At 38.3% G+C, this 12153-nt stretch overlaps 1 protein-coding gene across 15 annotated transcripts in view; it reads left to right on the forward strand.

Moving 5' to 3' along the window:
- LOC126999808 (voltage-dependent T-type calcium channel subunit alpha-1G-like) overlaps positions 1-12153 on the forward strand; it is an 86812-nt gene that overhangs the window by 66552 nt on the left and 8107 nt on the right. For 9 of the 15 annotated variants that reach the window (XM_050862791.1, XM_050862788.1, XM_050862789.1 and 6 more), the window contains 9 exons: positions 44-262; positions 759-951; positions 1316-1453; positions 2346-2497; positions 3411-3520; positions 7418-7548; positions 8939-9088; positions 9414-9535; positions 10063-10233. In XM_050862791.1, the coding sequence (XP_050718748.1) occupies positions 44-262; positions 759-951; positions 1316-1453; positions 2346-2497; positions 3411-3520; positions 7418-7548; positions 8939-9088; positions 9414-9535; positions 10063-10233 (1386 nt within the window). Of the gene's footprint in view, positions 1-43; positions 263-758; positions 952-1315; positions 1454-2345; positions 2498-3410; positions 3521-7417; positions 7549-8938; positions 9089-9413; positions 9536-10062; positions 10234-10809; positions 12127-12153 lie in introns of all 15 variants that reach the window. The other 6 variants (XM_050862797.1, XM_050862798.1, XM_050862801.1 and 3 more) reach the window with 3 other exon arrangements.

Below are 12153 nucleotides of genomic sequence, written 5' to 3' on the forward strand. Positions count from 1 at the left end.
TAAGGTTTCAGCATCATACTATATTATTTTTTCCTCATTTCAGCTCTTCAAGGGCTCATTTTACTACTGTGAAGGACCTAACCTGAAAAACATCACCACCAAGTCTGACTGTCTGGAATCCAAGGAGAATCTCTGGCTGAACCGAAAGTACAATTTTGACGACCTTGGCCAGGCGCTGATGGCCCTGTTTGTGCTGTCTTCCAAGGATGGCTGGGTCAACATCATGTACACGGGACTTGACGCTGTGGGGGTGGACATGCAGGTGAGGAGGAACAGGAGTCTTTGTTATGTCTGGAAATAAGTACAAATTTGATTTTTTGAGGTTTAACCCGGTAGCTGCGGGGATCATGTTTCTTAAAGGCCCCTCCAAGCAAGAATAATGAGAAAAAATCATCACTCACGCAAATCATTTCATAACATTTATCAACGTATGTGTGATCAGTTTATGCATCATCTATTTTGGGGGGTCTTTATCATGGCACAAATTTGGCCCGTTGCTGGTACATGGTAAAGCCACAAATTTGGCTTGTCGCTGCTAACGGGTTAAAGAGGAGAGTATCAAGACGCCTCTCCACCTGAAATTGACCTCTCTTTCGGCCACTCTTTACTTTTATCTTTTTTTAGGAGCAGCGATTAGCAGGCTTTTTTTCTACACTTTTTTTCATCACCCTTGAGCTGCCTCTTTCCCTGTAATAAATAAATAAATAAATAAAAATCTAGAAATTTTGCTAAATCCATATCTCTTTCTTCTCTGTCAGCCCATTGAAAACTACTCCCAGTGGCGGCTCCTCTACTTCATCTCCTTCCTGCTGCTGGTGGGCTTCTTCGTGCTGAACATGTTTGTCGGAGTCGTGGTGGAGAACTTTCACCGGTGTCGAGAGGAACAGGAGAAGGAGGAGAAGGCAAGAAGGGCGGCCAAGCGGGCAAAGAAACTTGAGAAGAAGAGAAGAAGTAAGTCTGGAATTCTGCTCAAGTTTATGTAGGACACACCTCACTCAGTGGAGGAAAAATTCTTATTATTTGATGTTCCATTTTGTCTTTCTCTGTATGTATGCATGTGTTTATTTATAAGCATCTGTCAAAAATATATATTATGAAGGGGAAGCCAGCATAGTAAATGAAAACTCATTTTTATATATATTATTGTTATTCTAAAAAGTTCCTAAAAATTACTTGTAATCATGTTCTCCTAATTTACTCAGTATCTTATGAAGAGATATAAAGATTTATTCACAGCTCTGAGCAGAGGAAACATTCAAAAGTCTATTTCCTTTTGATGCTGATTCAGCTGATGCATTTTGCTTTGAATTGTAAGATCTTGAAAAGTTCTGGGAGGAGAGAGCAAAGAGTCTGGCCGCGGCCGGCATAGACCTGGCGTCAGTGGATGTCAACGCTGAGATTCGGGAAGAGCGGAGAAGAAAAAGGCGTTTAAAGCTCATGAAGCTTCAACTAAGTAAAGAGTTTGAGTGGCTGTGTTGACTTGAACTGACACCGGTTTTCATAATGCTGCTTGTCTTGTGTGGCAGTAACTCATCATAGTAACAATACATGCAGGTCTGGGACGGAGTGTGTGCCTGGAAGTGAGGCGTGCTTCTTCTTCTGAGGGAAGGAATAAGAAAAGTAGCCATTTCATCATCTTTGTCATTTTCATTTATTTTAGAAAACATGCACACCAGTGTGGTGTGTGGAGGGTGTCTTGTGCTCCCTGTGTGCCAAACTTGTGATTCTATTTTGGTGACATTTTTCAGGACCTTCAATTATTTTATGATTTACTGTGTGTCTTATATACCTGTGCATGCATTCTTTGGTAGAATTTTCAGTATTATATATATATATATATATATATATATATATATATATATATATATATATATATATATATATATATATATATATATATATATATATATATATATATATATATATATATATATATATATATATATATATATATATATATATATATATATATATATATATATATATATATATATATATATATATATATATATATATATATATATATATATATATATATATATATATATAATCTTAGTTGTTTTAAGTAGTCATTCATATTTTTGCATGAATAACATAAATTCATGTTACATCTACTATCTGTACATTTGTTCTTTAATTTCTTCACTTCTTGATGCATTGGCGTGTGAAATTATGAAACTTCATTACTTTGCCATTGTTATATATGTATTAATAATTTCTGAGGCACTCAGTAATTAAATAATGTTAACTACTGACAGTAATGCACACACACACACACACACACACACACCTACAGACATACACACACACACTGAAATCCCTGCTCACTAACCTTTCCTTGGCAGAGATGCGAGAGCCTCCCTACTACAGCCAGTACTCCCGGGCCCGGCTCTTCATCCACAACATCGTCACCAGCAAGTACTTTGACCTGGCAATTGCAGCTGTTATAGGCCTCAATGTTGTGACCATGGCCATGGAGTTCTACAAAATGCCAAAGGTACTCAACATGTTTAACCTAAGATGATAAGAGTGGTACAAGTGTGTACTAGTAAGGCAGCGTTGTACCGCGGGGAGGTTTAGGGGGCATTGAGTCTTTTCAAAATCCTCTCTACCTCCCCTTTGACCCCTGTCGTGGAACAAATTCATATCACCGTTACCAGATTATCGTACTCAGAGCCTCATATTTACCGGTTTCTGAGCCGTAGCTATTGCCAAAAAACACTAATAATTAACCATTTTAACGATAACTGTATATGAAGGCAGTAACTGGAGCCGAGGAGGCAGTTTTGGGGTCGGTAATTGGCTAACATGGGAGGCTGAGTACGACAGTCTGGCAACGTTGATTCATATTCCTTACTTTTGGCACAACTTCAGCACTTCCATGGTGTATGTTTGTGTGTATTTACCTATTTGTATTGACCTTGTTGTGGTATGTAGGAAGCAAGCTACACTCTTGGGGTCCTGTCTCCAATTTTCAGTATACCTAGTTTAGTTTTAAATTCATGTGTCTAATTCATGAATGTTTGTGTGCATCTGTATTTACCTAGTTATAGTTTTCCAGGGCCTGGGCTTACGCTCGTGTGGTCCCGTCTCCATATCTGTATTTATCCAGCTTTTCCTTAAAGTTGTGCACACTCTTCACTGATACTACATCCTCACTTAGTCTGTTCCAAACCTCTATGTTTCTTTGCAGAAAGCTATATTTTTTATGTCTTTCAAGCATCTTCCTTTTCTCAATTTTTTTACTGTGTCCTCGTGTGTTTCTTGTGTTTCTTCCTTCTCTTAGTAGTAACTCCTCATTATCTATACATCTATCTGTGTTTCAGGAGCTGTGTGTGTGTGCCTTCATGTGTGTATATGTGTTTCAAGAGCCATATGTGTGTGTGTATTCATGTGTGTCTGTGTTGCAGGAGCTGGAGTATGCGCTGCAGATCTTCAACTACTTTTTCACTGCTGTCTTCATCCTGGAGTCGGTGATGAAGATGGTGGCGCTGGGCTGCCGGCGGTACTTCCAGGACAGGTAAAGTCCCACTGCCTGCCCTCTCCCTCCGTCCCTCACCACCCTGGCCCACCGTGCATAAATGTCCCACTCACTTGAGCTTTTTGAACTTTTTGAGATTCATGTTTCACTTTTGCCACTTCAGATTTTGCTCCAGATACTTTTTCCTCTCATAATCCAAACTTGTTCATTGCTAAATTTTTTCTTATCAGTTTCAACACTTGAGTATCATGGATTTTCAAAAGCACCATGAAAAAGCAGACATTTTGTCAAAGTAAATTTATAGCAATGAACTATGAATGAAGTCCTTTGACATACTCATTTTTAATATGTAATGTAAAATATGATCCAGGATAGAAATAAAAAAGGTGTTTTATAACAACTGGTTTAATGAATTTTGCATAAAAAAGGAGTGATATATTAAGACAACAAGACTAAAAATCTAAAAATGAATAAGGATAATAAAATTTACTTAGAAAATAGTATCAGTACATTATGATGTGTGTACCATCAAGTCATTCTTTCAAAATCTAAAAAAAAGGAAAATTATAGCATATGTATTGAAACTTATATCAGTTTATAATCAGTGCATATAACAATATATATATATAACTGTTATATAATTGGCAAGCACCTCAGCACCTGAAGCCAAGCTCCTGCAGCAGTGTAGTGCTGGCGCGGTGGTGTGAAGGCGACCCACCCGCCAGCGAGTGTGTTAAAGATGCATGTGATAATCTAACTCTTTCTTATACACGTGTGTCCACCCGGCGGTGTTATCTTTGCCCTGACCTGCACCGCCCACCCTGACTCTGTTGTCATCCTGCCAGTGAGGAGTTTAGGTGAGGGACGAGCCTGACTCGGCCTCAGCACAACCACCACCACCTCCATCACTCACTCACTGTTGACTGCTGCTCTAAACTCTTGCCAGTGACGACAAAGCCTAAACTAAACACACAGTATAAACGTACCAATGAGGCAAAACATGGAAGTGTTGGTGGGAGTGTGAAGAAGCTGTAGTTAGGTTGTCTGGTGCTAATCAATAGTAATAATTTAGAATAATTTGGAGTCATCACTACAATGCAGAAAGTGGTCATTCCCATATATATATATATATATATATATATATATATATATATATATATATATATATATATATATATATATATATATATATATATATATATCACAAAATTGTGTTCTCCTTGCCAATAAGAGGGTCAACATTTTATTTTATTGTTATTATTATTATTATTTATTTATTTATTTTTATTATTATTATTTTTTTTTTTTACTTACAACTGCATCCTGATTAAAGTTGGAATGACCACGGTGCCTTGCGGTAGTGATGCCGCTCAAGTATATACTTACATGTACTATTTGGGTAGCCCAAGAGAGCAGCAAGCAACATGCACTCACACCGAGGCCTGGCAGTGGAGTCTTGTCACTGACAGGCACAAAATTGCTCACTGTCCTACCTTAGTTTGGCTCCAAGAGTGTTAGTCAGCTTTGCCTGCTGGCATGGGCAGCCCCAGCCTAGTGTAGTCTTCTAATGTGTTTCCTCCTTCCTGGCCGCGGATTGTGTCCACTAGTGGGTAAATAATCAAGGAAATAGTCACCTTGTTTTTATCTGTTGTCTGAAATTTTATCTCTGTGTGCATCTACATGAACCTTTCTGCCTGACACACTGATTTGACTGGAAGGTTTATCAGTCCAGACAAAATATGAAAGGATTATTAGAGACAGTTATTATGTAATTAAAGACACTTTGTGCTTCCCAAATAATGGTCCAGACACTGTAACAAAAATCTTGCACTTCACTTATAAAAAAATTTAAGATGTACATATATTGTAACTGAATTATAGTAATATTAAAGACTGAATGAAGAGATTCATGAATTTCGTATCCAGATAAATCTTAAGTGATCAAGTCAGTGTACACGGTCCATGGTTGCATTCTGAAGACACAGTAGAAGAAATCAACCACATGAAACAAACACAATATCCAGATGTTTTTACAATTCCCATGTTAATTGCCTTTGATTCTATATGTCTCATCGTGTTGCTCCATGATCTTGAAGGTTATAAGAATTAGAGTGATCAACAACTCTTGGAAATTTACCGCCGGGCGTGGTGAAAGGCGCTGAAGTAGTCTGTTCTCTGTTCCTTACTGATTTATGTCAGACCACTGAGGCAACCATTTACCATATCACCCTTTGTGGAAAACTTATCATACTAACATGTACTTTAGAAGATGAACTTTCTACTTTGAAAATCTTCTTTATTCATTATAAAGCACATGAAAAAGACTATACAAAATACAACTGTGCTTATTTTTACATGGATGTGTTGTTGAATATGACAGTTTGGTATAAGTCACTCTTCATCCTAACGTCCTCGAGCCTGAATGAAAGAGGCGGAGGTTGGGTTGCCGAGCGCTCTAATTCAGTGACAGTGAAAATCTTACTTGACTTTTAACATGCTGGTAGCAGCTACGAATGCTCTGTTTTGCTGTAATGGATATTCTAATACATACTAGTCAAATGTTATAGAATTTGTTTTTCTTGGAATAAATAATATTGTCTGGCAATAACTCAGTCAAAACAAAACTTGCCGAGCCAGCAGTCCTTCACTGGGATGAGATTCTCTCTACACTGATTTCCAGGTTAAGCATGCAAAAAAAACTTTGCAGTATTAATATTTCAGCACCACAATATATACATGTTCTCTTCCTAAATGTTTCTCTAAATATTTCAAAAAAATGTATGGTTTGGGAACTTGCTGAATTTACTTATCATCCATTCTTGTCCTTGACCATTTTCCATTGATGGTCCTCACAGATTTTAATGTTTTGAGCACTTTATGTTGTAAATGTTGAGTTCTTATCATTTTACCCTTTTATGTAGTGTAGCATTGTTCATTAATATGAATAGTTTTTAGATAGTCAATAGCTCTGTAAACTTATAAAGTAGTTAAGCTTAATATGTCTTGCAAAACTTACACACGGACTGTAACAAATACACGAGGGTCACTTGTACAATCCTATGGATGATTATTATTAATGTTATTCTTGACATTACGAAGAGAGAGATCCCGAGGAGAGTTGCCATGACCCACCAGGGTTGTCCTGCACTTGAAGGGTTAAAGATAATAGGTCTACTATTGTACACTGAAGGACTTTCATGGTAACAAAACTAACAAATTAACTAGCCTGTTGTTGAACACCAAGGCTACTAACTTAAAATCATACCTTTTGGGGGCAATCAACTTTTCAGAAATTAGATAAAACATATATTGTAAGATGTATGTGAGTACAGATGTGCATAAACACCTTATAAGAGCTCCATGACATGCTCACTAGATATTTAATTATTCACGACGAAAGAAGAAATTTCCAAACTTGCATGCTAGTTTCTGTGAGGTGTTTGGAATGCATGGACAAACATGAACACCGGACATTCAGTTGAGCAGGGCTGTAGAGGTTGACTCATTTTTGCAGTAGTTTACATTTCGTAAGTTTGGATTGGTTACTATTCTCTTGTTGACCTTATCTAGATGTAGTACCGTATACAGTGTAATTGGCTTAAGCTTCTGATTAGTTATTCATTTACTTTATTTTGGCTTAACAGGCTGTACCCACAAAAATGTCAGTTTTAAAATTATCCAGTGCTAATATTAGCTAATGATTTTAAGTAAATGTTTATAAGTAAAACAATAGCCTAGAACTGCAGTACCTAGCCATAGATTTTGCATTCCTATCCACATTCAGTTCTGCTCACCAACCATACGTAAATTGTAAACATAATCATCACTGAGGCCATTAATTCTCTTCTTTGTCTGCTGTCCTCTGTAGCACACACCAGCTTGTCAGGGTAATGGGGGTGGCTTATTAACATCTGCCTTTCCCTGGGACTGACGCAGATGGAACCAGCTGGATGTGTTTATTGTGATCCTGTCGGTGGTGGGCATCGTGCTGGAGGAGATGAAGAGTGAGATTATACCCATCAACCCCACCATCATTAGGGTCATGCGTGTCCTGAGGATTGCCCGCGGTGAGGACGTCTGCTAGTACCTGAGTCTTATTATCATTCATCATAATCTCGTCATCATCATCATCATCATCATCATCATTTCGCTTGACGTCCATCACTCTTCCTGAGCGGTTGGACACTTTATGGCTCTCCTCTATTCTACATTCTACATTCCATATTCTACATTCTACATTCCATTCTACATTCCATTCTACATTCTACATTCCATATTCTTCATTCTACATTCTACATTCCTTTCTACATTCCATATTCTACATTCTACATTCCATTCTACATTCTATATTCTACATTCTACATTCCATTCTACATTCCATTCTACATTCCATATTCTACATTCTACATTCCATTCTACATTCTATTCTACATTCTACATTCCATATTCTACATTCTACATTCTATTCTACATTCTACATTCCATATTCTACATTCTACATTCCATTCTACATTCTATTCTACATTCTACATTCCATATTCTACATTCTACATTCCATTCTACATTCTACATTCTGCCTGATGTTTATCCAATCCCCCATCAATGCCAAGTCTTCCTGTATACACCTTCTCCACATTTTCCTAGGTCTACCAACTGGTCTCCTTCCTTCTACCTCTAATCTTTCCACAACTCCCAGCATCATCTTCGCCATAATTTTCAACCCATTCTACATAACCTGGATGAGAAGAGTTTCACAATGATATACAAATACTTAATCAAATTGATGTAATAGTAAAAATGTAAGGCAGTCTTTATATATCGTCACCCTCATGAAATAATCGCCTTAGTCATTTTTCAGCGATATCCAGGTTTTTCTCTACATCAATATTTTAACATGCAACTGCCATGTTTGTATAGTTGCCTTCGTCATTTAGGGTTTGAGTGTTCTAGAATTGGCCTTCTCGTTTCTGCCTAAATCTTAAGCCAAATGAGATGACGACAGTTCTTTTCTGATTTCCTGTAAAGTAGAAAATAATGACTTAGACGGATTGTTTACGAAGGTGACGATAATGGTTGAAAATGTTCTCGGATATAGCCATGCACCCTTATCATCATCACTAAGTTATATACTCTATTTATCATACCAGAATAAGATCTTCAGAATGATATAAGAAGCATTTGAGGGGATGCAAAAATAAGATAGAAAAAACAGTCTGCAGCTTTCATGTGTCATAACTGAAGAATCTCACTATACTGGTACACAACCTTTACATTAGCGTGGTGTCATTATCCACCACAACTACAGCCTCCACCTTCAACCACCATTAGTGTAGCATCATTAGCCATCATTAGCCCCATTATCATTAGCCATCATCATTACCTCCCATTGTAAAGCATCATTAGTCACCACCTTCACCACATTAGCCAGGTTTAATTCCTCCCTCAACGCCCCAACAGTGCTCAAGCTGCTGAAGATGGCCAAGGGGATCCGGGCACTGCTAGATACTGTCATGCAAGCACTCCCTCAGGTTGGCAATCTGGGGCTTCTGTTTTTCTTGCTGTTCTTCATCTTTGCTGCCCTGGGAGTTGAGCTGTTTGGCAGACTAGGTAAGGGTGGAAAAGCTGCGTGTGTGTATGTGTGTGTGTGGGTGGGTAGGGGAGCAAATGTGTGAGTGAGTGAGTGTTTGATTGGGGGAGTGTGTGAGTGGGTGGGTGAGTGTGTGAGTGGGTGGGTGATTGGGTGAGTGTGTGAGTGGGTGGGTGATTGGGTGAGTGTGTGTGGGTGGGTGATTGGGTGAGTGGGTGGGTGATTGGGTGAGTGTGTAAATGAGCTATGATGCAAGGAGTGTAATTGGCCATTTACTCAGTTTATTACCCACTAACATTATGAGGGAGTCAGCAAGTATATTTTTTCTATTTCTCTCCTTTTCAGAGTGTGACGAGGAGTACCCGTGCCAGGGCCTGGGGGAACACGCTCACTTCAAGAACTTTGGGATGGCTTTCCTCACTCTGTTCCGAGTAGCAACGGGCGACAACTGGAATGGCATCATGAAGGTTTGCTGCTGGCCATGCATGACTCATATTCAAGTGCTTTTAAACAAAACCAAAATTTCAAGAAATGAAGCATTACCTTGGCAGGGTTCCTGTGCCATGATGTTGAAAAAGAAATTTATCTCATATTATAATGTAGAGAATTTTACCAAGTGACTGTAGGAGCTTGCCAATATTGACTTTCAAAATAACATTGTCAATGATAAAGGCATATTAGAATAGATATAAAGTTTCTACAATAATGTTTAAATTCTTTTGAATGGCATATTTTTCCTGGAAGAGATTAGGTACTATGGTATTTGGTTGTATGTATCCTACCATAGGTTCTAAAATTACATGGTAACAATTTTTACCAGAAGAATAAGAGTTGCAGAGCTTTGTGATGTGTGAAAACAATAAACAGAAGTAAGAGTATACCTGCTCGTGAGATTCCTAAGGCCAGCGTTCATTCCAAGGGAGAAGCAGAACTCATTTTTTTTTATAAACCACTCTGCCTAGAAGATTACAAGGATGACTTTATTCTGCGTCAGGACACCCTGCGGGACAAGTGCGACACCCACCCGGACTGCGTCAAGAACTGCTGCCTCTATCCCTTTGTGGCGCCCATCTTCTTCGTGGTGTTTGTGCTCATGGCCCAGTTTGTGTTGGTGAACGTGGTGGTGGCTGTGCTCATGAAACACCTGGAAGAGAGTCACAAACTGGTACGTGAACTCTCTTTTGTCTGTTTTCCTTCTCTCTATACTAGACTGCAGCTGTCTACCTCTGAGCAGGAGGAAGTGGACAGTGCCTCGAGGGTTCATTGTTGTAAACTCTATATCCGGCAGACTAGAGCTGTGTCTATCAATCTCTTCACAGTTTCAGGTTCTAATGTCCGGCATGCCTTGACTCCTTAATGCATGAAGCTAAATATAATGTCTGTAGCTCTGTTTATTACTTCACTTGCTCACTTTAGTTAAATTCTTTCCATCTAAATATATCCTAAGAGTAAATGACCTTTAAATAACACCCATGTTCTTCAGCACTATTTCTTGCAGACATAGTTTTGAGCACCATCTGTGTTGGAGTATTGTACGTCTTAGTTCCATTTGGTTTTACTACACTTTTTTTGGTTGTCATTATTGCATAAATTATTCAGTAAAGATAAATCCATGACATAAGTATGAAAATGCTTCTAAATAGTTTATTATAAGCTTAACTAAAATAATGTATAAAATGTATTTTTTTAAATTTTTACCACTGCTCTATTCTTTAGAATCTAACATATTCTCTGATGTTAGCAGCCAGATGAAAGTGAAACCAAAAAGAAATCAAAGCAGAAGAGTAGTGACTCTTCAGACTTGTCCTCTGAGGAGGATGACCTCAGTCTTGATGATGGGCTGTGTCTCGGCAGTGATGACCATCTCCATCTTGATGTGGAAGGCAATGCCTGTGACTCGTGCAGCCAGAGAAGCCTTCAAGACACACCTGTCAAGCACACTGGACAGTTGGATGACGTGAAGAGCAACTGTGATAACAACAGTCTGCAGCAGGAGGCGTACCCTGAGAAGGTTATTGATAAGGAGACCTGCTTCAATGCAGCGTGTCAAACAAGTGACAGAGAGGAGAACTCAGTGACAAGGAAAGACAAGAACACATCAGCAGAAGGCATGAATATGAGCCTTAGTAATACAAATGAATCAAAATCTTGCATGAACATTTCTCATCAAGACAAACAAGAAGCTTCCTGTAATAAAAGCACTTACTCTGTGTGAAGCAAGTGTGTGAGAATGTCAGAATCCAGCAGATTTTCAAGAAGTTTGCTGATTTGCCAGTTCCCTACAACTCAAAGCAACACAAATTTTTTGCAGAAACACAGTTATAAAACCTGGTTCAACCAGTATCTGGAAAACATCTTATTTAGTTAATGCAGAATTATTACATGCAGGCGCACACACGTACACACCTCCCACAGTGACAAATAGTTCTCACTGTCTTAAAGAAACCTTTGTCAAATATTTTTAAGAGTATAAATTCTCATTTATTTAGAAAGTAAAAGAGGAAGGATTTTCCTTCAAGAAACAACAGAGAGATATATGAAAAACAGACTCTGGGAAATTTAGAAAAAAAATTATTGTGCCTTTACATTAAAATCGTGTGTGTGTCTGTGAAAAACAGGAAAGAGTTGCAAAAATTATATTTCTGAACATGAATTTGCTGGAGTATCAGGAAAAAAATCCTCCAGTAACATGTTTAGTTACATTCAAGAGTTATTTAGATCACAGCCTTGACACCTTTCTGCTGAGAATGAAGCTTCAGAAAATGTCAAAGGAATTACAGCTTTAATGATAATACTTTTATCACATCACTGATTGTTGAGGCTGATATTTGATCTCAATGAAAATTCATATGGAAAGAAATGTTATTAACAAGAAATGCCTGAAATATTATTTGACTTGGAATGGGAATCCTGAAGAGCCTCAAGACACACCCTCCCAACACTATTGAGCTCATAAAGTAAGAACAAGAGTACGTATCTCCAGACTGAAAGCCTTGCCATCCTCGGAGCATTGGTGCTGCCGCTGCCCTGCTGTCCCTCCTGCTGCTCCCTGTCTCTGGTGATTACCAAATGAAGTGTTGGGAGT

Source organism: Eriocheir sinensis, chromosome 17 (assembly GCF_024679095.1).
Source record: "Eriocheir sinensis breed Jianghai 21 chromosome 17, ASM2467909v1, whole genome shotgun sequence".
In the NCBI taxonomy this organism is placed as follows: Eukaryota; Metazoa; Arthropoda; class Malacostraca; order Decapoda; family Varunidae; genus Eriocheir; species Eriocheir sinensis.